The sequence below is a fragment of the Entelurus aequoreus genome, linkage group LG19 (genome assembly GCF_033978785.1).
Source record: "Entelurus aequoreus isolate RoL-2023_Sb linkage group LG19, RoL_Eaeq_v1.1, whole genome shotgun sequence".
In the NCBI taxonomy this organism is placed as follows: domain Eukaryota; kingdom Metazoa; phylum Chordata; class Actinopteri; order Syngnathiformes; family Syngnathidae; genus Entelurus; species Entelurus aequoreus.
Window position 1 is genome coordinate 23,366,435 of NC_084749.1, and position 26,080 is coordinate 23,392,514.

Consider the following 26,080-nt stretch of genomic DNA (forward strand, 5'->3'; position numbering starts at 1 on the left):
AACTAATGACCTTTAGTGCTCTCTTTAGTATTTTGTAGCATCAGTGCATAGCAGGAAGTATAATCACAGCTGTTGTTCCGTCTTGATGTGAAGGAACTCACTATCGTCCGTCTTTAGTCCACCCAGCTCTAATGATGTACTCTGCCCTCGGGAACAACGTGGCGAAGGGTGCAGGCAACTCTTTTTCTTGCGTGCTGACGATCTAGTAGAAAACGTAATATTTATCAGAAACAAAAAATAATCCAGTCTTTTTAAAAGAGTGAGGACTCACTTTGCCAAATTCATCGGTCTTGATTTCCAGTAATTTCAGTGTAATCACAGGATTATTGCTGCCTGAAAATAAACATGGTTACTATAACACAGCGGAGATGGGTCTCCTTGTGAAGAAGTTGGTGAATAATAGTTTGACAAAACAAAACAAGTGGACTAAGACGGGTGTGCGTAGTGCCACCCAGCGGATATTTGCAGCCCACAGCTCACACTTTATTGGCCTGCAGCACATTTAAAAAATAAAATTTCTGTACTAAAGAGGTTGAAAAAAAAAAAGATTATTTATGCATAATGTAAAAAGAAAAAGTTCAACTGTTGACACAAATATCATAAGTGACATGCAGGCTGTGTTTTATTTACGTATACATAACTTTTTAGTGTATTGGATTGGTTTTGGCCTTTTTCCTAAATGTTAAGTATAAAAATCTCAAGGAAAGAAGGACAAAAACGGTAATTCCCGGGGAAAAAATGTATGTTTGACCAGTTCATGTAAGCAGAGGAGGCGTGCTATCTGCAACCAGCACTCGAAGGAGGTTAAGGGGGTGTGGTTGTGTAAGCACTACAGTGCAGATTAGCAGACCGGAGCAGTACTATCTACTTCACTAATTATTCATTTTTTTATATGAAAAACTGGTATTTGATGTATATATATTGTATCTGCTGATGTAGTTCTCTTGTAGTTGTAAAAAAAAAAAAAAAAGTCTGATACCGATAAAAAGAGGCCGATACGATATACGTCAAAATGCCCATATCGGCGCTGATAATCGGCCCAGCCAATAATCGGTCGATCCCTATCTATTAAATGCTCATTGTCCGTAAAAAAATTAACATATTACACACACAAAAAAGAAAAAAAATGACACATGAATAGTATTATGGCCATCTTTAACAACGTAAGCGGGAAGCCCAAAGAAAGCTGGCTTATTTAAGCACCTGCACGTGGATATCGGTACACATCAGTGCTGCAATCCTCCAGTGCTGGAGAGGGGACGTGGATAACATCAACCTCAGACTCATCAACTTCCTCATACAGAATCTTCAGTGTTTTTCCACCATCTGATTCTAAGGGAAACGTCAAAAGGTAGGTGAATTGCAACAGATTAACAAAGACAACATGCTTTTGCATATTACTCACCATCATGTGCCACTGGGGACCACCAGTATGCCGTGAAACGATTAAATTCTTCTTGAGTGACAAAAGAGGCAACACCAGCAGTTTTGGCATCCTCGTATGGTTTATCGATGCCTAAAAGGTCATTTCCAACACATGAAATTTACCGTTGAAGAAGTGCAATATTGTCAGTGTGAATTTCTGACCTTTATGGCAAAAAGTGAGCCGCTTTTCTTCACTCGTCTTGATGCTGGTCACCCAAATGTCATTGTTGTGGATAAAGCTGATAAAGTCACAGTCAGCGGGGCAGATTTTGGCATCCATGCGCGTGCTAGAACACTGGCTTGGAAGCTCAACAGGATCCATAGGAACTTTCTGCGAAGACAAAGAGCAAGAATGAGTGAAGTAAAAAGTGAACTCTTTAAACATTTGTGTTCAATTTTGTAAATATGAGATATATTAACAGATTTAAACATACATTTTGTGTGTGCATAGAGATATTTAACTGTTGCAATTAAAAAATTGTTTTGGGGGCCACATTTCCAAAAAGCTAAGGGGCCGGGCGCCGGACTTCTCCCTTCACTATTAATCTTCTTTTGTATATTCCAGAGAACAGTGGACAAATGATATATGTCTATTTATTTAGGAGCACTATACAGTTTTTATGGTCCTTTTGTAAAAAAAACCTAGTCAAAGGTCATCTCTATGATAGCACTCTAGTGTTTTTAAGAATCTGCTGCAAAAATGTGAACCTCTCACAAGTTTTTTAAACTGAACTTGCAGTAGACCAGTTGAATAGCCCAAATGATAGAACAGAGAGGACCTAAATAGAACCCTGAGGAACACCACTAGTATAAGTAAAGAAGTTGAACATACAACTACTGAAGTAAACTAGTTACAGCAACACCTTAGTTACATAAATCACATTACAAAGAAAACAATTCTAACTGCCAAAAAAAGAGAGGACCTAAAGGGGTGCCTTGAAGAACTTCTACATTATGTAAATAACAAGTATAGACACCAGTGTTCTATGTTTGCTAGCATGGTTAAAATGCCAATGTAATGATCTGACAATGTGTTTACAGTGGTCCAAGATCCTCTATACCAGTAGTCCCCAACCTTTTTGTTTTTATTTTTTCATAAAGAAATACAATCATGTGTGCTTACGGACTGTATCCCTGCAGACTGTATTGATCTATATTGATATATAATGTATATATTGTGTTTTTTATGTTGATTTAATTAAATGTTTTTTTGTTTTTTTTATTTCTTGTGCGGCCCGATGGTTGGGGACCACTGCTCTATACAACAGGAGCTATCTAGTGTGTTAGGAATTTGCTGTAAAAATGTTTGTCTCTCCAGTTTTGAACTGAACTCGGGGGACCAAATCCAGCCTGGGAATGACACCATACCAGTTGACTGACTTCGGGAGATTTCTGACAACATTTGCTCATATATTCTGATATTATCATCCGAAGTATGCAAGTGTGTTAAGGGAGTGATGTGAAGCAATAACATAAATGTTTTAAAGCAATACAGAAAAGTAATAGGTTGTAAATTGTTTTTGTTTACTACTCCTGCTGGTCTCATTTAGCAGTGAAAATATGATTTTACAAATTGGGAACTCACACTATCATTTATGTTATCACTGCACCAGTACAGACTGTTGTTAGCCTGGAACAGAAAGAGGCCCTTGGATGGGTGGTAGTCATAGGACGTGATGCCTGACACCCCCAAGCGCTTCCTCTCTCGCAGCATCTCCTCCTCACGGGACAGGGTCTTCTTGCGATGACTGGTCTGAGAACAGAGGTTAGAAGAAACACTATTGATCATGCTGGCCAACCAAGGACCTACAATAATTAGCAGCATTCTGATTAATAAGCCTTTTTTTCTGATGTCTTCATTGCAGGGTAAGATAAAAAATTACAATGAAAAGACAATCAGCATGACAGCTAAACGTCAGCTATTCAGCACACAGTGCAAAGCAGTAGACTGGCATATAGTACAAATTTATCAGTGTATATTAATTTCCACAGAGTTTGGTGAGTACAGTATATGCCTGTAAATAGAAATACATTAGATGTTTTATGTCACTTTTGTTCCATTAAAAACCTGTATACGTTTTGAACAATCACATTGCTAATTTGCATTAGTCTGTCAATAGGATATTCTATTGTATGTTAGCATTATGCTAGCAGCATAAGTACCAGTACCAATGAGACAATAGTCCCAGAAGAGCCTTGCAAATAAAAGTGTACCAATGACACTGTCTCCTAGTGGACAGAGAAGGCCAAGTGACAGTGGTGTGTCATTGCTCTACAGTTTGTGATGAACCTCAAAGTAGCATGGTAAACACAGTCCACCATATGAAGACAGAAATGAGTAGCATTCATATAAAAAAGATCACCATAATCTAGCGCAGATAAAAATGTGGCAGAGACAAGGCGCTTTTTTACACCAAAAGAAAAACATCTCTTATTACGTAAGAAAAACCCCAGTTTAAGTTTTAGTTTCTTCACCAGTTGATCAATAAAAGGTTTAAAAGTGAGCGAGTCATCAATTAAAACAACAAGGTATTTATATTCACCACTTCTATGACATTCCCTTCAAGAGTGGACACTACTGAGGGAGTTTGAGGCACCTTCCTATGTTTGGAAAACAGCATAAGTTGTGTCTTGTCAGCATTGAGAACCAGTTTTAAGTCAATAAGTGAATTCTGCACAGCGACAAAAGCTTTCTGCAGGGAGTTAACAGCCTGTTCCACAGATGATCCAGAGCAATAAATAATTGTATCTCCAGCAAAAAAAATGCATATTAGCATCAGAGAAATGTTGTTCAAGATCATTGATGTATAAAATAAAAAAGAGAGGCCCCAATACAGATCCCTGAGGCATCCCTTTATGAACATTGACAAATTCTGAACAAATGCCCCCGTATTTAAAACACTGGGTCATGTTTTCTAAATAATTTGAAAACCAAGCGACTGTATGTTCTGGCAGTCCAATGAGAAACAGCCTGTGTTTTAAAATAGCGTGGTCTACTGTGCCAAACGCTTTGGGGAGATCAATAATAAGTGAGGCACAGTACTGTTTTTTATCAAGCGCTACAATGATGTCATTTACCACCTTCATTGTAGCAGTGATGGTGTTGTGCTGTTTCCTGAAGCCTGATTGATATTTACAAAGAATTTTATTTGAAGAGAGGAACTCTTTCAACTGATCACAAACAAGAGATCCCAGATTTTTTTATAAGACACATACATTTGATATTGGTCTATAATTAGAAAGAACTGCTGGATCACCTCCCTTTAATTAAAGGGAGGAACCAAAGCAGATTACCAAACTGATGGAATGTCTTTGTTTTTAATTGTCAAGATTAAAAATAATTAAAAGTGGCTCTGTTATAAAATCTGCTGCCAGCTTTAAAAAATACGGCTCAATCAAGTCAGGTCCGGGGGACTTTCTGTGGTCTAATGTTTTTAGGACTTTATGCACTTCAGAAACTGGCACTGATTCTTGAAGTACAAATGTGATTCTGATTCTGACTTTTTGATAAGGGAAGTGCATTGATTTCGAAGTTGAGTTGTCTGTGGCCTCATGTCCCCACCTCATCCCCACCTTCTACCATCCTAGTCACGTCCGTTGTGTCCTTGGGCAAGACACTTCACCCTTGCTCCTGATGGCTGCTGGTTAGCGCCTTGCATGGCAGCTCCCGCCATCAGTGTGTGAATGTGTGTGTGAATGGGTGAATGTGGAAATACTGTCAAAGCGCTTTGAGTACCTTGAAGGTAGAAAAGCGCTATACAAGTATAACCCATTTATCATTTATTCATCATTTATGTCAACATTTGCCTGTACTTGTTTGACTGATGGATTTTAAATTTTTTTTAATTTTTTGGTGGCGTGGGGGGTTTAACTTTTGTTTTATAAAAAATGTTTGTGGGTTACTTGTTTGGGGGAGGGAAAAAAAGCACATTTGACATGTGTTTGATTGTATGTCTGGACTATATATGTCACACACACACACACACACACACACAGATATATATATATATATATATATATATATATATATATATATATATATATATATATATATATATATATATATATATATATATATATATATATACACGCAGATGGGTAATGATCCAAAGCCTACTGCAAAAGACACAAAATAGTTTTTTCATGGCAAAGAAGTAGAATCCGACAGTAAGTAGGCAATGGCCAAGTCAATCACCTGACCTGAATCCGATTGAGCACGCGTTTCACTTGCTGAAGGGAAAAGGGAAGGGAAAATGCCCCAAGAACAAGCAAGAACTGATGACCTAGCAGAGCCTCAGCAGGGATGAAACCCAACATCTGGTGATGTATTTGCCTAACAAACTTTAAAGGTTGTAATGGACTGCAACTAATTTGCAACCAAGTATTAAAAAGTAAATGTTTGATTTATCATTGTTAAATGAAATTAATTTCCTCCGTCGGGTGAAGAGGGCTCTCCCTTAGAAATAGGGTGAGAAGCTCTGTTATTTGGAAGGAGTTCAGAGTAAATCCACTGCTCCTCCACATCGAGGAGCCAGTTGAGGTGGTTAGAGCATCTGGGCACAATGCCTCCAAATGCATCCCCGCGGAGGTGTTTAGGGCACGACCATCCAATAGGAGGACACGGAGAAGACCTCGGACACGTTGGAGTGACTATGTCTCCCAGTTGGCCCGGGAACGCCTCGGGATCCCCTGGGAAGAGCTGGACAAAGTAGCTGGGGAGAGGGAAGTCTGGGCTACTCTGCTTGGGCTGCTGCCCCGCGACCCGATTTCGGATAAACAGAATAAGATGGATGGATGGAACTTGTAATTAATAATGAATAATTTTAGCCCCTTGAAAAGTCAGAGGCAGATATGCAAACTCTCCACCTGATTTGCATGTAAATACTGGGGCTGTCTTCAAATAGTCAAAGATTCCATTCGGAGGTGTCTGATTCGACTTTCAACCTCGCAGTCGAATCGCCTATTAACATACTACTACTATATACTACTACATAACATCATCTGTTTATTTCTCTTTAAAAATGCTGTAGATTCGACTGAACCTGGACTACCAGGAAAATCTAACGAAGTAGATCTGACTATGAATATCTGTCCCAGACAGCTCTAGTAAATATCCACAAATTAAAGCTGGACGTCTGCAGTTAAAGCACATCTTGTTTGTTTCAATTTAAATCCATTGTAGTGGTGTGCCAAGCCCAAAACGATTAAAATGGTGTCAATGTTCCAATATTTATGGACATGACTGAATGTGCACTTCATGTGTATTTTAATGGACTTTCAGTGGAATGCTTAGTTTTACAGTAGCTATATCAATAATGTGCAGCTGGGATAGGCTCCAGAACCCCCCGCAACCCCGTAAGGGGCAAGCGGTAGAAAATGGATGGATGGATATCAATAAAAGACCTCAAGTTGGAAGTTTTTTCTTCTCTAATTTGAGGGACTGTTGACCAATCTGCCAAACTACAAAATAATATACAGAATGTAAATAAATCAGGGGTGTCCAAAGTGATGCACAGTGGCCATTTGTGGACGGTAGCTTCTTGTAGAAAGTCTTCCAAGAAAGCTCTCCCAATACTTATTGCCTCTACAGAATATATATCGCAATGAAATACTCCACAAAGTAATAGTGTCACACAAGAATGTGATGCACACCTGAAAGTTGTCCAGCAGCTGCTTCCATGCCAAAATAAGAAGCGCCTCTTTGCGTACCTTCCTCGGAATGTCGGAGTAGAGCAATGAGTTCTCCCTCCTGGGGAATGGCACACCTACGATATAAGGGTTCAAACAGTGACAGTTAAATCAAACCACTGAATCTTTAGAAAAACAGACACAGTCCGACACACAAGTGCAATATCACATATCACCACCCCTGCTTGGGAAAGACCAATCATTTCAACAACGTTGTTAGAGCCCATCTTTTTGCCCATCTAGATTACCAAGGAAGTAGAGGCGATGGGAATGTGGGCTGGACTCGTCCTTCTGCACAAAGTGGAAATAATGCGGTGCCTTGCTGAAGAGCAAGGCCAAGGACCTGCGGCTCCCTTGGATGATTTTTCGCAGATCGGTCCACGTGTGCTTTTGCACCTGGAAGGGGGTTGAATTCACATCCTCCATCTCCACCACTTCTGTGCTCTCCGAGAGCTCATCAAACACCGGCATGCCTGCCAGTGACTCCCTGATGCTGTGGACACATACGGTTTTACAAACTTGGAAGTTTGCAGAGTACAACAACAAAATCAAAAACGTTCAAATAGACGGTATTAGGTTTCATAATTTGCTATACTAAATCTATGTTTGATATTTAATCTATACCTGTCCTGGTTGTATTCTTTCTTGTCTTCAGTTTTCAGCCTCTTAACTATGTGCATGAACCATTCGAAAGCTTTGAACCCGTTGTGGCTCCCTGAGAAACAGAAGATTCATCAATGACAAAATAAATTAAGTCAGCAAAAGCAATCAGCATGACGAAAAACTGGTCTAACTGAAACAATCAACAGAATAACACCCTAATCTAAGCTCACATGCTATCGACAGGTAAACTGTTGCTGTTACTGGGGTGACGGCGGGCCCGTTCGGAAAAGATATCCGTATTCTGCTTCATCGCGGAGCTGCGACTCTTCATCCAAACACTGCCAAAAGTCTGGCAAGTCGATCCTGCCCAAGAGTCTGACTGCATGTGACTGCTAATGACGCCGACACTTCGACGTCTGTGTCAGTAGGCTGGCAAATGTTTCACGCCCATGCCACATTTTACTAAGGCGTGTATACTGGAAGCTCTTTTGTTACTCGGGACTGTACGGAGGTACAAGTTTCACTCAAGTTCATTCCCAGAGCAAGCAGTTGATGTGTGGTCAGATCTGATTTATCAATGACTGTCCAGGAAGTTCAATTTAGACCAATAGTCTCGAAAAAAAAACTTGTGAATGTACGTTATTTTTAATCATGCATTCCAGAAACATGTGTTTTAGGATAGTCTGAGACTCAAATTTAACTATAGGTGTGACTAGGACCAACCCCAGGAACCCTATGCAGTTGTCTATAAATCCACAACCACAAGGGGGGCCACATAATAAGGGTGTTTGCCTGTCCTATTTGGATGGACTGAATTGCCTCATGGGACACAACTATCTCAGCTACACTTGTATACAGCGGTGAGTCAACATGTCCTTACAGCCGTATTCCTCAAAACGACCATACTTTTTAACTTTATATTGTAGCCAAATCTTTTTCCCATAGATATAATGTCTAAAGGATACTAGTTTTTGCTCATTTATTGTGTTTTATTGACTTTTTCAATTAATGCCAAAGCGGCAGAGCAGTTTTGAATTGGCTTCACTGCGGTAGGAAATATCAAACATTTTTCTTCCAGCTTGGACCTATCACCTATTTTTTTTACCTTTTCATATGAACTATACACGCAAGATATGTTTTTACACACACACAATTCGGAACACAGACACGTGGGTCTGATAACACACACAGATTAGAGATTGTTTTGCTACAATATTACTTCTATATCTGCCGCCTTTCCCTGTGACCCTAATAAGGACAGGTGGGGGATGGAAGAATAATAGTGTAAGGTTCATTGGTGTAGGATGCTTCTCAACGTCCAGCAGAAAAGGTGTCTAATAAAAATCCAAATGTTTTACTTTTTACAAGAATTCCACTTCCAACTAAAGACAACATGTTTCAGTAAGTTGTAGATGTTCTGTTTATGTTTTAGCTGTGCTTATGCTCAAATTAGCCCTGTTATAACATCCTAAGTGACTGTAAAATGTGCATAAGTTGTTGTACTTGCTGTCGTCGGGTCACGCGCACACACGCACACACTCGAACAAACACACTAATTCCGGTTGTAGTGCAAGTACCATTAAATATAGCAACAAAATAAATCAAAACTCACCAGTTTGTCAGTACTTAATAGTTTTTTATTATTTGGATGACTACTTTTTCCATCCATCCATCCATTTTCTACCGCTTGTCCCTTTTGGGGTCGCGGGGGGGTGCTGGAGCCTATCTCAGCTGCATTCGGGCGGAAGGCGGGGTACACCCTGGAGAAGTCGCCACCTCATCACAGGGCCAACACAGATAGACAGACAACATTCACACTCACATTCACACACTAGGGCCAATTTAGTGTTGCCAATCAACCTATCCCCAGGTGCATGTTTTTGGAGGTGGGAGGAAGCAGGAGTACCCGGAGGGAACCCACACAGTCACGGGAGAACATGCAAACTCCACACAGAAAGATCCCAAGCCCGGGATTGAACTCAGGACTACTCAGGACCTTCGTATTGTGAGGCAGATGCACTAACCCCTGTGCCAATGACTACTTTTTACCTTGACTTTAATTTTTGGCTACTCAACCCACCTTTGCTTATACTGTTGCAGTTATGTTCTGTTAATTTGTCCGCAGATAAATCTGTTCATAGGAACCCTTTGTTTGTCTAAAATATTTGACTTGTGTTTATTGGGATTATAACAATGGTCAACAAATTAACGGCAAAATCATAAAATCCTTCAATGATTTGAAATAATTTATGATTATAAAAATTTCATTGCATTGTATGTGTGCAATATGTTTTTATTTATTTTTGGTCATTTTTTGTTTTTTCGTTCTATCTATCTATCTATCTATCCCAGGGGTGTCCAAACTTTTCCACTGACTCCGCACACTAAAACATTAAGGCATGCGAGGGACATTTTATTATTTTTAGTTTTCAAAATTAAAACAAATGTGCTTCGTGGACTTGGAGAAGGCATTCGACCGTGTCCCTCGGGAAGTCCTGTGGAGAGTGCTCAGAGAGTATGGGGTATCGGACTGTCTGATTGTGGCGGTCCGCTCCCTGTATGATCAGTGTCAGAGCTTGGTCCGCATTTCCGGCAGTAAGTCGTACCCGTTTCCAATGAGGGTTGAACTCTGCCAAGGCTGCCCTTTGTCACAGATTCTGTTCATAACTTTTATGGACAGAATTTCTAGGTGCAGTCAGGGCGTTGAGGGGATCCGGTTTGGTGGCTGCAGGATTAGGTCTCTGCTTTTTGCAGATGATGTGGTCCTGATGGCTTCATCTGGCCAGGATCTTCAGATCTCACTGGATCAGTTCGCAGCTGAGTGTGAAGCGACTGGGATGAGAATCAGCACCTCCAAGTTCGAGTCCATGGTTCTCGTCCGGAAAAGGGTGGAGTGCCATCTCCGGGTTGGGGAGGAGATCTTGCCCCAAGTGGAGGAGTTCAAGTACCTCGGAGTCTTGTTCACGAGTGAGGGAAGAGTGGATCGTGAGATCGACAGGCGGATCGGTGCGGCGTCTTCAGTAATGCGGACGCTGTATCGATCCATTGTGGTGAAGAAGGAGCTGAGCCGTAAGGCAAAGCTCTCAATTTACCGGTCGATCTACTTTCCCATCCTCACCTATGGTCATGAGCTTTGGGTTATGACCGAAAGGACAAGATCACGGGTACAAGCGGCCGAAATGAGTTTCCTCCGCCGGGTGGCGGGGCTCTCCCTTAGAGATAGGGTGAGAAGCTCTGTCATCTGGGGGGAGCTCAAAGTAAAGCCGCTGCTCCTCCACATCGAGAGGAGCCAGATGAGGTGGTTCGGGCATCTGGTTAGGATGCCACCCGAACGCCTCCCTAGGGAGGTGTTTAGGGCACGTCCGACCGGTAAGAGGCCACTGGGAAGACCCAGGACACGTTGGGAAGACTATGTCTCCCGGCTGGCCTGGGAACGCCTCGGGATCCCCCGGGAAGAGCTGGACGAAGTGGCTGGGGAGAGGGAAGTCTGGGCTTCCCTGCTTAGGCTGCTGCCCCCGCAAACCGACCTCGGATAAGCGGAAGAAGATGGATGGATGGATGGATGGAAAATTAAAACAATATTTATTGTAAGCATTAGGTCTCCCCTCCATTTTGGTGAATGTTAAAAGGTCCCGGTGACCCAAAAGGGTCTCAGTCATTGAAGTGTTGAAAACAAGTCTGATACAATTTTTTGTATACTTTCAACGCTAAAATATCTATAGATCAACTTTAGAGCCATCCGTTAACATTAGGGGTGTAACGGTACGTGTATTTGTATTGAACCGTTTCGGTACGGGGGTTTCGGTTCGGTTCGGAGGTGTACCGAACGAGTTTCCACACGAACATATCCGCTTACTTCTGCCTCTGTCTCGGTCAGTACTCTACACAGCACCCAGCATTGTCCCACCCACACAACCATCTGATTGGTTACATACAGAGCGGTAACAGCCAATCAGCAGTGCGTATTCAGAGCGCATGTAGTCAGTGCTTAGCGTTTAGCAGGTAAGCATCAGGCAACGGACTCTCCCCAAATTATAATAAAAAACCTCCCAGTCAACTACTAGTAACATCACTATGAGCCCGTTGACCTTCTAGAAATATAAAAGGCAGCTCAGCTCGCTCGCAGTCCTGGCATGAGGTGAAGGCTAATTCGCTTTTAGCGTAACGTTAGCTCATTTTGCGGTCTGTGTGTGTGTGTTACAAACAGCAAAGCCCTGTCTGTCTGTTATTTCACTTGACCTTTTTCTGTGTTGATTGAGCTGTGTTGAAGCAGCAAAAAAGGACATTATGTTAAATGAAGAGTTTCTGTCTCTGATAGTTGATATAATAATGTAACTGCATCATTAAGCCTACATGAACTCCATGGTGTTCAGGGATGAATAGTCTCTCCTATTGCTATTGTACCATTTTTTCAGCTATAGTTACATTAATCATTAGTAATGCAGCAGCCTAGTTTTGAATGGCAGGGTCCCTGCTATCACATGTTGATAAAAATATAACATTTACATAATAAATCAACTACAGGCTGTAATAAATTAAGCATGATGGGTTGACTTGAAACTGTTTAATGTTGCACTTTTTATATGTAGAAGAAAAGTTTTGTCATTTTATTTAATCTGAGCAACAACTTGAGGCAGTTTAATGTTGATTAACGTGGGCAGAATTATTATAGTGTTCCCAATGTTAAAAGGATAAAGCCATTGTTTACAAATTTGGTAAATAATTAACCAAAAAATGTATATTTTGTTGTTTTCTTATTGTACCGAAAATGAACCGAACAGTGACCTTTAAACCGAGGTACGTACCGAACCGAAATTTTTGTGTACCGTTACACCCCTAGTTAACATAAATATTTTTTTGTTTTTTTATGTTTTATGTCGCAGCACGGTGGAAAAGGGGTTAGCGCATGTGCCTCACAATACGAAGGTCCTGAGTAGTCCTGAGTTCAATCTTTCTGTGTGGAATTTGCATGTGCTCAGGCTTCCTCCCACCGCCAAAAAACATGCACCTGGAGATATGTTGATTGGCAACACTAAATTGGCCCTAGAGTGTGAATGTTGTCTGTCTATCTGTGTTGGCCCTGTGATGAGGTGGCGTTTTGTCCAGGGTGTACCCCGCATTCCGCCCGAATGCAGCTGAGATAGGCTCCAGCACCCCCCGCGACCCCAAAAAGGGACAAGTGGTAGGTAATGGATGGATGGATGGATGGATGGATGGATGTTTTATGTCCTTTTTGGTGAAAAACAAACAAACCCTGTTTTGAATGGCAAAGCACAAAATATACAACATTTTGCCGCACCAAAATATTCATAGTGGAATATTTAATATGAAGTAATTAGCGCCTATATAGATAAATATTATTTTTTAAACATCCATCCATCCATTTTCTACCGCTTGTCCCTTTTGGGATCCCGGGGGGTGCTGGAGCCTATCTCAGCTACAATCGGGCGGGAGGCGGGGCACACCCTGGACAAGTTGCCACCTCATCGCAGTATTTTTTAAACATTAGACAGTTAAAAAAAATTCAGACTAAAAGGCCACACTCATAAAAGTGTCAAAAAATAGGTCATATTTCAATATATATTATTTTTATTTTCAGCACATAAATCTCTAGATCAACTTTAGATCTGTCGACTACAATTTTTTTAAAGTGGAAAAACTGCCTGCATGGCAGCATTGCGTTATTAGTGTCAATATTGCAACATTTTCTCATTAGATTGCACCTGTTAGATTCCACTTTATATGTATTTTTTTTAATGTGAGCGTATTTTTAAAATGTGCCCCATGTCTATTCTATACTATTATTTCCCTAAACAGCATCAGTATTGGCACTACTGGTCCTGTTTCTGTTTGGTATCGTATACATCATTTTGCTGGATCGGCCACGTCTAGTGACAAGCTGCTGGATAGGTTCTGTAAGTCCCTACATTGAAATGCATCATGGGATGTGTAGTTTAATGTCACCATGACGCAGCAATGACAACATTTTTAGAGATTTATGTTGTTTTTAAACGTTTGTGCGCTTAATAAAAGTCAAGTGGGAGTTGGCTTCGGCCGTATGTACGGTTATGATCATTATAATTCATAGTTACCTACAAATAAAGTTGTTGTGTAAAGTTGAGGGTGGTACTGTTTAGTTTAGCTAGTAGTTTTCTTTGCTGCTGCAAAATCGTGTTTGTTAGGTACTTTCTAGCCGGTCAAGCAACTTTCTGTTGTCAAATTCATTACTTTATACGGCCTACATAGCAAAATACGTGTAGGTTGATACGTCTCAAACCACCGTTTCTGCCCCCATTGTTCACCCTTGTAAAAACAATGTAAATTGTGAAAAAGTGACAACTTAAGTCCTGACACACTTTGTGGTCGTGCCACCTTACTCTATGCCTAAAGCTAGCATGAAAGGCTGCGCTAACTTTAAAACTACATTTTAAACAGCAAACCACATTCTCTTTTTTTTGCCCTCGCACAATGTGAACAATACCTTACTCGACGTTGTCCTGTGTTACAAGTTAACGTCCACTATGAAAAAAAATCATTAGAATTGTCAACAAAATGAAGCAGGAAGTTCAGAGGTGGGTAGGTCAATCCAAGCGTCGATGTTACGGCTGGTGGATACCAAAGTAAATATGAGCGTGATTCGATATTTTCAGTTTTCTTCTGTAGCTTTACAAGGTTATGTTTTTGTTGTGTATGTAGCAGCATGAGACAGTCGGTTGTTGCTTTTGATATTTTTTTGGACTATTGTACGGAAGTGCAAACACTTTCACATTTCATGAAATAAACTACGCAATTTAAGAAAACACAAAAAAAATTGCCTAAACAATTTCCGATTCGACAAACCGGAAAAGGAGTGTCCCAAATTACTGATTGACAGCTCAACCAGCCAATCATTTTGTCCACATCCGCTGAGTTTTTTCTCCCTCATGCAGGTGCTAAAGACATGAACACAATGATGGATTTAGTTGTCAATCTGTAATTCGGGACATTCCTTTTTCGGTTTATAGAATTGTAAGTTGTTTAGGATTTTGTTTTTGCCTTTTGTGGGGCGGTATGGCTCGGTTGGTAGAGTGGCCGTGCCAGCAACTTGAGGGTTCCAGGTTCGATCCCCGCTTCTGCCATCCTAGCCACTGCCGTTGTGTCCTTGGGCAAGACACTTTACCCACCTTCTCCCAGTGCCACCCACATTGGTTTAGGAATGTTACTTAGATATTGGGTTTCACTATGTAAAGCGCTTTGAGTCACTAGAGAAAAAGCGCTATATAAATATAATTCACTTCACTTTTCTGAAGTTGTAAAGCGTTTTGTCTTTTCTGTCTTCTGTAATTGTAATTTGTTTATTAATTGTTAGTGTTTTATACTTCCAGGCCACCGTACTACGTATTGCATTTTGCTTTAAACAATCACATGCAATAAAAGGGAATCATTGTATTTTGTTGATATTGTTACATCGTCTTATATTGCTGTAATCAATATTGTTGAACAAATAAGTGTTGATATAAATATTTTCTGTGTACCTAAAATGTTTGTTCTGTTTTATCATTCCAATCATGATTAACAAATTAAAATCAAAGATCACAAAATCATTCAATGATCTTGAAAAATGTAAAAACAGTCAGTATCGAATTAATACCAACAATTGCAGTATTGCTCACCTTCAAACACTATACATTCAAAGGATGCAGGGGCCAATTTGATGTTTGTATAATTGGTAAAAAGGCAAAAACATTCTATATATGTGGGATTATTATCGACAGTGTGCCTTTTTTTCTTCTTCCAGTTTTTCAAACTTTACTTTTGCACAACAGCAGGCACAAGACATCAAAATAATGTTGAAAACTTGTGGAATTAGGTCCTGACTTTGAGCAACTCAAACCTAACGTTGGAACAATGCTTTTTGACAACGTTGAATCAATGTTGGGTTCTGACGTTGATTAGACCATTGAATTTTGGTAATTTCCCCAAGCAACATTTTACAGCACAAATACGTTGAAACATGCTTTCTGATGACATTTATTCATTGTCAGGTTGTGAGGTGGATTTGACCATTGAAATTTGGTCATTTCCCAACCAACAACGTGGATCCAACGTTAGACATCAACCTTGTCTCAATTTACAAATACAACTATTTTGCAACATTGCTTCGAAGTCAGTTTTAAAAAAACCCACATATAATCAACATTTTATCAATGTCTTGAGCCTGCTGGGATTGTGCTTCAGACAAGTAAAAAATAAATAAGGTGTGAGCCATAAAAAGGCCCCGGACTACTTTTGGGCTTTAGGGTATTAAAAGGTGTTTTTTTTTTTGTTTATCAAGATTGAAGTTTCCAAAAAAGAGCAGTTCAGTCAAACATAAAAAAATGGAAGGATCATATCTTTAAAACATTTATTCCTTTTTGTTTTTTTAAATAATTTGTCCTTTTTGCATAGTGCGAAATGCACCCAAAACAGCCACCTGAGGGAAGTCTACATCTTTAAATAAAAAAAACAAGCAAAGTGTACACTTATAGTACAAAATTCCTCTTTAAAAAATTGCACAGTTTGTGTATAATATATATATATATCTATAATCTCAATTTCAAACAAACTTGAAAGGCTCAGAAAGTAAACAATATTCACCAAATAAAAATTTCCCTAGAATTTAAAGCTGAGGAAATTCAAAACCCTGTTTTCATTTTAGTCAACCATAAATATACATATTTATAAGAGTCTCTTTCCATATAGTTTCTGTGCTAGTTTCTGACAAGACAATCAAAATTATTGCAAAGTAGTTTAGTTCCACTATAAAATATGGAGGTGGGGGATAGGGGGATTTGGAGATAAAAGCATCTTGCTGTTGAAACCAAAATATTGTACAACTTTTCCACATAACCTACTGTGGATTCCATTTCAACAATGTGCATTCAATAACTCCCATAGAACAATCGGTCACACATTTCCCTGACTCCTGTTTTTGTTTTTTTAAACCCCAGATAATTTTTTTGTTTGAACTTTACACAGCACCCCTGTCAACGTCGATATGGGTGGAAGCCTTGTACGTTGTGATTTTGCCCTCTACCAAACAGGCTGGCGGCGGGCTGAGGAGCGTTGGCGGGCTGTGCTGTCGGTGTCCCGTACGCCGTGGGCTGGTTGGGGTCTGCAAAAGTGTGGCTGAAGGCAGTCAGGTCCTGACCGTACCCTGCGATGGATGATAAAATGCGGGGGTGAGAAAAAAAATAATTGTAAAATAGGTGTCTGTGTGTAGCTAGAAAGATCATTGGATGGTAGTTGATAAATAGTATTACAAATAACTGAAGTCCAGGCCTCATTCAACCTTCTGAATAAGCTGTGTGACATTCTTCTACTTGGACACTTGGTGGCATTGTCACTCTGCAACTGGTGAGGAGACCCCACCCTGCAACTGGTGAGGAGACCCCTAACATCAAAGAAGGCAAAAAAAGAAAAAGAAAAATCTATACTTGAGAGTTCCAAGTGCCCCAAGCATAGGGGGTGCCCTAGGCTTTTGTAAAAAAAAAAAAAGTTAGAATAGGAAGTCATAAATCAATCAAAAATTGTTATAAGTATGGAAGTTCAATAATTGGGTTGATTGAATAAAATACAAAATGTGACTACCAACACCTGGGAAAAATACAAAATGGTTCGTTCCACCTGGATAGCGACAAACCTAACATGGAACGCTTCTCTCAACACAGACCGCATAACATCGTCAAAGCTTCACACACAGCACCAACAATTTGGGACAAGGATGGAGTCACAGAACAAAGGTAAAAATACAATAAATCTATCTGCGGCAGAATAGGAGAAAGTTATGTTCAAATTTTACTTATGCACCTCATTGCATATAACTGTGGTGTGTTCAAGGAGTTAAAGTTTGAAACTGAGGGGTCACTAGTTTTTAAAGCCAGGGGGAGACTTAACTCCCAGGTACTGAAGAATAATAATAATAATAATAATAATGTGTTATGATTCGCAGTATCCAACAATAACAACTGAGGTGTATCAGATAATCTCTACTTTACACTCTGAAGTAAAGGAAAAATTGACCGATTTCTAATCACATTTAAGAGAATAATGTTGGGTAATAGAATCAAAATTCACATTCTAGCCCAGTGGTCTGCAACCCGTGGCTCTGGAGCCACATGTGGCTCTACCGCCTTTTTGTGGCTCTCACAGATTTTTTATTTAACCCTGGAGAGAAAAGTAATTTTTTATTTTTTTTAAATAGTTCTATAATCTCCGACTGTCTGTGAGGCTGTGAATGCTTACAGGCTGAGACCTGAGGCGCAAGGAAGGCAAGTAAGCGATGGAAGCCTGTGTGTTCAGTTCAGCTTCTCCAGCATGCAACCCCTTGGGGAAGCTAACCATGAATACTTGCAAAAAAAGGAAAAGTTTAATTTCACATGGTCAGATTGCTTTTCCTGTAAAATAACGATGAAAACTTTTTAAGGCTTATAAGCTGTGTCATGTTTTGCAGCTCTATACTATTTTCCTTTAGTGTAAGAGGCGGCAAAATGTCTCGTGATAGTAAAGGTTGCAAACCTCTCGTCCAGCCACTTTATGATTTTGTTGGCACTTTTTTGTTTAAAAAATGAAAAATAAAAATAAAAAAGGTAACTTTTTGAAAGACAAATTATTTAGGGGGGTTTATCTACATGTTAACCCCATCTTTAAAAATTAAAAAGATGGTTTCAACCAAAACCATGCAAAATTAGTTTTTAGTGAATTTATACCAAATGTGTGTGTGTATGACATTAGCTTTAGGGTGGGATGGGGGCCCAGAATTTAGTGCGTGGCCCCGGTTTTCCATCACAAACACAGATGTAGACCGTCCTATTTTAAATGGGGATGAATGCAACAAATAAAATATTTTTAAGACTTTTTTTCATACCATCATCTCATAATTTGACTCCTAAGTACAGCACTCAGCGGAACAAATGCCATACTTGCCAACCCTCCCGAATTTTCCGGGAGACTCCCGAATTTCAGTGCCTCTCCCGAAAATCTCCCGGGACAACCATTCTCCCAAATTTCTCCCGATTTCCAGCCTACTTAAGGCACGCCCCCTCCAGGTCCGTACGGACCTGAGTGAGGACAGCCTGTTGTCACGTCCGCTTGGCCAACCAAAAAGTAACCACATAACACTATACCGTATAGTGTTCTGTGGTTACTTTTTGGTTGGCCAACGGTTTACATTGTATTGCGTACCCTGACGGCAAATGTTGGAGTCGGTTCTGAAGTATGAAGTAAAGAGACGTAACTTCGTCACCTCGCCTGGTTATTGACTCCAACCCAGAATATTACATTGCCCATACCTACGCTCCTTCAAAGGCTGTGCTACTGGCTGCAAAGCATTGCACTTTCAAATACAACAATGAGTAGAGAGGAGTGTTGTGTGTATATGTGTAAAAAAAGGAACACTGTAATTAAAGTATTTATTTTATTTATATGTATATATATATATAATAAAATACATACCGTATTTTCCGCACTATAAGGCGCACCTAAAAACCTCCAATTTTGTCAAAAGCTGACAGTGCGCCTTATAATCCGGTGCGCCTTATATATGGACCGATATTGAGCCTCCAAAAGGGAAAAGTTTCAATCAATCAATCGCAACTACGGTAAGCAGCCGCCGACTTCATTTTCCCCCGTAGAATAAGTTGTTCTTCTTCTACGGTAAGCAGCCGCCCCCGTAGAAGAAGAAGCGCGCGGTGCATGCTGGGATATATGACTGCACGAGGCGTGCCGTTTTGATTTCCATTTGTTTGTTTATGTAAAGACCCCAAAATGGCTCCTACTAAGAGACACGCTTACGACGCAGAGTTTAAACTTAAGACGATCAGTCACGCAGTAGAACACGGGAATAGAGCAGCAGCGACACTGACTCGATTAATGACGACTTCAATGAGACGGAGCCGGGCATGTTGGATGCCGTATTCGCCCAACTGTTTAATTCGGACACTGAAGAAGAATAATTCGAGGGATTCGTGGATGAGGAATAACTTCATAAAGTGAGCTTTACCTGTTTATTTTGTGTGTTGTGTTGTGTGACATTAACGTTTGAGCAACGTTGAGTTATTGATATATTGTTATTGCTCTGCACTATTTCGAGTGTTACTATATTGTGATTGCACTAACGTTTGATTTACCGTAACAGTATCACTGTTTTTTACGTGTTTATTGAATCAGGGAAAAGTTCCCCTTTACTATGTGATATAAATGTTGCACTACATGTTATACCTTGCTGTTGTTAAAAGATAAACAAAACACCACGTCACTGACTTTACCTCGGGGAAAATAGTAAAACAGCTGTTTATTCATTTTGGGAGTGAACAAAGTTGTCAGAACGCTGGTTTGTAATTTATTAATAAAGTTTGACTGACCTATGACTGTTTTGTTGACATTCCCTTTAGCGCAGCTCCACCTAATGTATGCATAGGTGCGCCTTACAATCCGGTGCGCCTTATATATGAACAAAGTTTTGAAATATGCCATTAATTGAAGGTGCGCCTTATAATCCGGTGCGCCTTAGTGCGGAAAATACGGTATATATATATATATATATATATATATATAGCTAGAATTCACTGAAAGTCAAGTATTTCTTATATATATATATATATATATATATATATATATATATATATATATATATATATATATATATATATATATATATATATATATAAGAAATACTTCAATTTAAGTGAATTCTAGCTATAAATATACTCCTCCCCACCTCAAACCCCCCCCCCAATCTCCCGAATTTGGAGGTCTCAAGGTTGGCAAGTATGACAAATGCACAGGCACTGTGTCCTCTAAACTGGCCCAATTTTTTTACCTTGTGCAAAGGCATGGAGGGGAAAACACTGGGCAAACGGGCTGTTGATACATACACACAACTGAGCTGTGAACATATTTCCGAAAATTAGATCATCCCTTTAGAAGCAACAAAGCAATGCAAAACAAAAACAGGTCATGGTTCATGTGGATATAGTAAAGCGACAAGCAGGAGAAAACACTTGAATCTGACAATGTTGTTTGAATTACACTGTTTTACACTACTGTACGCACAGTATGAACATGCAAAATGTACACACAACATACTTTGCAGGGCCAACAAGATGCCAAGAACTAGGTTGCAGCACTATAAAACACTACAGGACTGAACAAATGCTACTTTTGGGGTTGGAGAATATGATGCTGGCACCTACCTGAACCATTTCCTCCCTGTTCATCCTGACCATAACTGTGAGAAGGACGCGTTGGTCTGTAGGCAGAGGGGTCCTGAGGGTAGTTACCCAAGCCTACCAGGGAGACGAGGAGACCAGGTTGACTGAACCCAGATACCGCTGGCGGACTAATTTTCATCCCGCTTAGGAAGTTGACAAAGTTCACTTCACTGTTCTACTCATTGATCTTTTATCTGGTTCTCTTTGCGCCGTTTCATCAGAACATAGCATGCATGTCAGTAATCTATCAGACTGGTTGCCTGCCTTTACTGTCACGCCAGCCTGGCCTCATGAAAGATTGTGAAGTATGCAAAATATTCTACGGTGGAGGTATTGCATGTTACACACTTTGGCCCAAAATTGAAGGGAATACCATCTCAAAAAAGTACCCTGGTTTTTCTTACGCACTGCTTCTCACAGGATTTGATTTTCGCCAAAATTTTGCCTTGGTTTTCTGATACTATCTCGATTATCGTATGGCCAAACTCGTCGGTTTACTGATGCATCGTTCTACGCCAGCGGTAGTCGGGGTGAGGCTGGGCCGCACAAAGTTTCACTTTTGATTTACATTTTAACCATGTGACTGAATCTGTTAAGTACTTCGACCAACACCTACAGTGACCCTGAGCAACGAAAAGGCCTTAAAGGGGTCATATTATGATTATTTTCCCCCACGATAAGCTAAATTTGATTAGAAACAGCAAAGGCTTTTAGCATGCATTTGCATGTACGAGCCAGTGTACCCCACGACGCGAGGATAGAGAAAAAGAAGGAACTTATTGACAACTGTATACAATTGGCAGACTCACGCAAAACTCTTAGGGTAAACTCTACCATGTATCATAATATATATGTATAACTACCGGTAAGTCAAAATATGTCACACTCTTCTCATTTTATAAAAAATATCCCTGCAATGCCTCAATGGTTTGTTTTCACATTTTCATGACTTATGGAGATCCTAAATACACCAAAACAGGTGCCAACTGGTAAGCAAAGTTGGTTTTGCATAATTGGACCCCTGCAAGTAATTATAAATGTAAAAATGTTATATTTTGAAACTGTTGAGTTCCCCAGGAAATGGTCAGACACTTACGCTTGCTTACAGGAAGTTGCTCTACGTGTCACCCAATGTATGTTTGTTTTCCTGTCATTAGCGTTTCAACCATTATTGTAGTTAATGTTCTTTCTAGTTGGAATGAAGATTGCAATAATATATTAACAGTAACTATTAGCTGCCCCGGGTGCGCAGGCCACAATTACACTAAACTATAAAGTTGAGTAAAGGACCACATAGTAAGGGCCCGTGGGCCCCAAACGGCAGTTTGGGACCCTTGTTCTATGGAAACGAGCGCCCAAACAAAGAATCTCACACGTTCGTGACTTAGTCGTTTTGTTTTTTTTGACGACAACTACAAAAAGTTTATTTACGATTTACACAATGTGGCAACTTCACTGGTTTTATATATGATATATATATATGTGTATATCTATATATATATATATATATATCTATATATATATATATATATATATATATATATAGACATGCACCTGGGGATAGGTTGATTGGAAACACTAAGTTGGCCCTAGTGTGTGAATGTGAGTGTGAATGTTGTCTGTCTATCTGTGTTGGCCCTGCGATGAGGTGGCGACTTGTCCAGGGTGTACCCCGCCTTCCGCCCGATTGTAGCTGAGATAGGCTCCAGCGCCCCCCGCGACCCCGAAGGGAATAAGCGGTAGAAAATGGATGGATATATATATATATATACACACACACACACACACACACACACACACACACACACACACACACACACACACACACACACACACACACACACACACACACACACACACACACACACACACACACACACACACACACACACACACACACACACACACACACACACAGTCGTGTAAAGAACATAATGTCATGGCTGTCTTCAGTTTCCAATAATTTCTACAACTCTTATTTTTTTGTGAGAGTGATTGGAGCACATACTTGCTTGTCACAAAAAACAATCATGAAGTTTGGTTCTTTTATGAATTTATTATGCATCTACTGATAATGTGACCAAATCTGCTGGATCAAAAGTATACATACAGCAATGTTAATATTTGGTTACATGTCCCTTGGCAATTTTCACTGCAATAAGGCACTTTTGGTAGCCATCCACAAGATTCTGGTTGAATTTTTGACCACTCCTCTTGACAGAATTGGTGCAGTTCAGCTAAATTTGTTGGTTTTCTGACATGGACTTGTTTCTTCAGCATTGTCCACATGTTTAAGTCAGGACTTTGGGAACCTAAATTCTAGCCTGATTTAGCCATTTCTTTTGACCACTTTTGATGTGTGTTTGGGGTTATTGTCCTGTTGGAACACCCAACTGCGCCCAAGACTCAACCTCCGGGCTGATGATTTTAGGTTGTCCTGTGGACAATGCTGAAGAAACATGTCCATGTCAGAAAACCAACACATTTTGTTTAACTGCACCAATTTTGTTAAAATTCAATCACAAAAATAAAAAGTTGCAGAAATTATTGGAAACTCAAGACAGCTATGACATTATGTCCTTCACAAGTGTATGTAAACTTTTGACCACGATTGTGTGTGTGTGTAATGTGTATGTTATGTGTGTATATATATATATATATATATATATATATATATATATATATATATATATATATATACACACACACACACATATATACACTACCGTTCTCACACTAATGCGTGCTCAATCGGATTCAGATCAGGTGATTGACTTGGCCATTGCCTACTTACTATCAGATTCTACTTCTTTGCCATGAAAAAACTATTTTGTGTCTTTTGCAGTAGGCTTTGGATCATTACCCATCTGCGTGTATATATATATATATATATATATATATATATATATATATATATATATATATATATATATATATATACACACACACACTACCATTCAAAAGTTTGGGGTCACCCAAACAATTTTGTGGAATAGCCTTCATTTCTAAGAACAAGAATAGACTGTAGAGTTTCAGATGAAAGTTCTCTTTTTCTGGCCATTTTGAGCGTTTAATTGACCCCACAAATGTGATGCTCCAGAAACTTAATCTGCTCAAAGGAAGGTCAGTTTTGTAGCTTCTGTAACGAGCTAAACTGTTGTCAGATGTGTGAACATGATTGCACAAGGGTTTTCTAATCATCAATTAGCCTTCTGAGCCAATTAGCAAACACATTGTACCATTAGAACACTGGAGTGATAGTTGCTGGAAATGGGCCTCTATACACCTATGTAGATATTGCACCAAAAACCAGACATTTGCAGCTAGAATAGTCATTTACCACATTAGCAATGTATAGAGTGTATTTCTTTAAAGTTAAGACTAGTTTAAAGTTATCTTCATTGAAAAGTACAGTGCTTTTCCTTCAAAAATAAGGACATTTCAATGTGACCCCAAACTTTTGAACGGTAGTGTGTATATATATATATATATATATATATATATATATATATATATATATATATATACACACACACACCTATATATGCATATATGCACACATATACATACACATACATATATATTTATAAATGGTTGATTTATATAGGCTAGTAAGGTAAAGTTTTGTACCTTGCACATATATACTGTATATACACATACAGACATACATACTGTATATACACATACTATATACACACACACACACACACACACACACACACACACACACACACACACACACACACACACACACACACACACACACACACACACACACACACACACACACACACACACACACACACACACACACACACACACACACACACACACACACACACACACACACACACACACACACACAGTGTCTTCATAGTGTTTTTTTATTACTAAAATAGGGACTTTTGTCAGGGCTAGAACCAATTATTCATGTTTACAGTGATTCTTATGGGGAACTCTGCTTCACGATACAAAGTTTTTGGTTTAAGAATCATGTTCAAAAATCGATTAAGTTCGTAAATCAAGTTTGCACTGTACAGAAGTGGCATCTGCGTGGGTTTCTCTTCCCCCTGCCCTCTCCGCTCATCGCTGTCTTTGCCAACAGGAGTCTTCAACACAAGGTCAAATTGATAACTATTTATACATTTCATTTCTTATCTATGTTTATTTTGCATTGTTTCCTGCAAGTTTAACTACAATCATTTTCTCTCAAATGTGGTTTGTGTTTTCGGGGGTCTTGAACACAGTAATTGGATTTACATTATTTCTTACTGAAAAAACTACTTTGGATTTTGTCAAACCTTTTGAAATGGTTTAATAACAAAAAACGGAGGTACCACTGTACAACAATGAGTAATTTTTTTCAAGTAACATAGTATGCCTGAAAGTTAAAAATCATATAATAGCATATATATTTGAATTCAACTTATGCATCAAAGCTTATTGACAAATCTTTTTTTTTAAGGTATAATTGTCACAAAATTATAAACATCCAAGTTACATTTTAAGCGTATAATTTTCTGCTATAGATCTAATGTTAACGTTGAATTAGGCTGCATTGGCGCCGGGACCAGACTATCAGCAGGGTTCTGGGAGTCAGTCAACCACTTTTAGGGTGGAGGGGTACTGAATGCAAGAGATAAAAAAAAAAAATCTGCAATAAAAAAAAAGTCAGAAAAACTGAATCATACAGAGCTACTCGAGTAAAAAACAATTGCTGTATGTCACCAAAGTGGTAACATGGGTGTTATCTTTTACCACAGACACGCACGCCAATACCATTAATTTTATTTTGCATATTTTACACACAAAAAAACAATCTGAAAGGCAAAGAACATTTAATGCAAAAGGCTGGATGGAAGAAAATCAGGAAGAAGACCATGATGGGAAAACCAAGACTGAGTGAGCATTGCCAGTTCAGACAGAGAGAAAAAAAAAAAAACCTTCTCATAAATATGGTTAATCTAACAAGGGAGCGAAAAGACAAACCTTGTTCCAAATGCATACGTTAGGTTTTTGTACTTCTTTAGAAGCTACACATTTAATCTACATTTAAAACCATTCCTTGTGGTTCATATATCTCATATTGGATTTGATTTGGTGTACATTTTGCTTCACGGTCACTTTTTTAACCC

General features: G+C 39.4%; 2 protein-coding genes across 8 annotated transcripts in view; both read right to left on the reverse strand.

Annotated features, from left to right (window-relative positions):
- The window catches only part of LOC133635208 (dipeptidyl peptidase 9-like), a 32,517-nt gene extending 18,163 nt beyond the window's left edge, over nt 1-14,354 (reverse strand). The window contains exons 1-10 of the mRNA XM_062028121.1: nt 14,198-14,354; nt 7,738-7,828; nt 7,362-7,606; nt 7,078-7,190; nt 3,011-3,178; nt 1,588-1,756; nt 1,406-1,516; nt 1,204-1,332; nt 272-333; nt 102-202 (exon numbers count right to left, since the gene is read on the reverse strand). Coding sequence (XP_061884105.1) covers nt 102-202; nt 272-333; nt 1,204-1,332; nt 1,406-1,516; nt 1,588-1,756; nt 3,011-3,178; nt 7,078-7,190; nt 7,362-7,606; nt 7,738-7,793 — 1,154 coding nt within the window. The 5' untranslated portion in view covers nt 7,794-7,828; nt 14,198-14,354. The remainder of the gene's footprint in view (nt 1-101; nt 203-271; nt 334-1,203; nt 1,333-1,405; nt 1,517-1,587; nt 1,757-3,010; nt 3,179-7,077; nt 7,191-7,361; nt 7,607-7,737; nt 7,829-14,197) is intronic.
- Nucleotides 14,355-16,085: 1,731 nt separating this feature from the next.
- dazap1 (DAZ associated protein 1) overlaps nt 16,086-26,080 on the reverse strand; it is a 76,389-nt gene continuing 66,394 nt past the window's right edge. For 4 of the 7 annotated variants that reach the window (XM_062028126.1, XM_062028130.1, XM_062028124.1 and 1 more), the window contains one exon: nt 16,086-16,891. In XM_062028126.1, the coding sequence (XP_061884110.1) occupies nt 16,722-16,891 (170 nt within the window). In that variant the 3' untranslated portion in view covers nt 16,086-16,721. Of the gene's footprint in view, nt 16,892-16,997; nt 17,129-26,080 lie in introns of those variants that run through there. The other 3 variants (XM_062028125.1, XM_062028127.1, XM_062028128.1) reach the window with 3 other exon arrangements.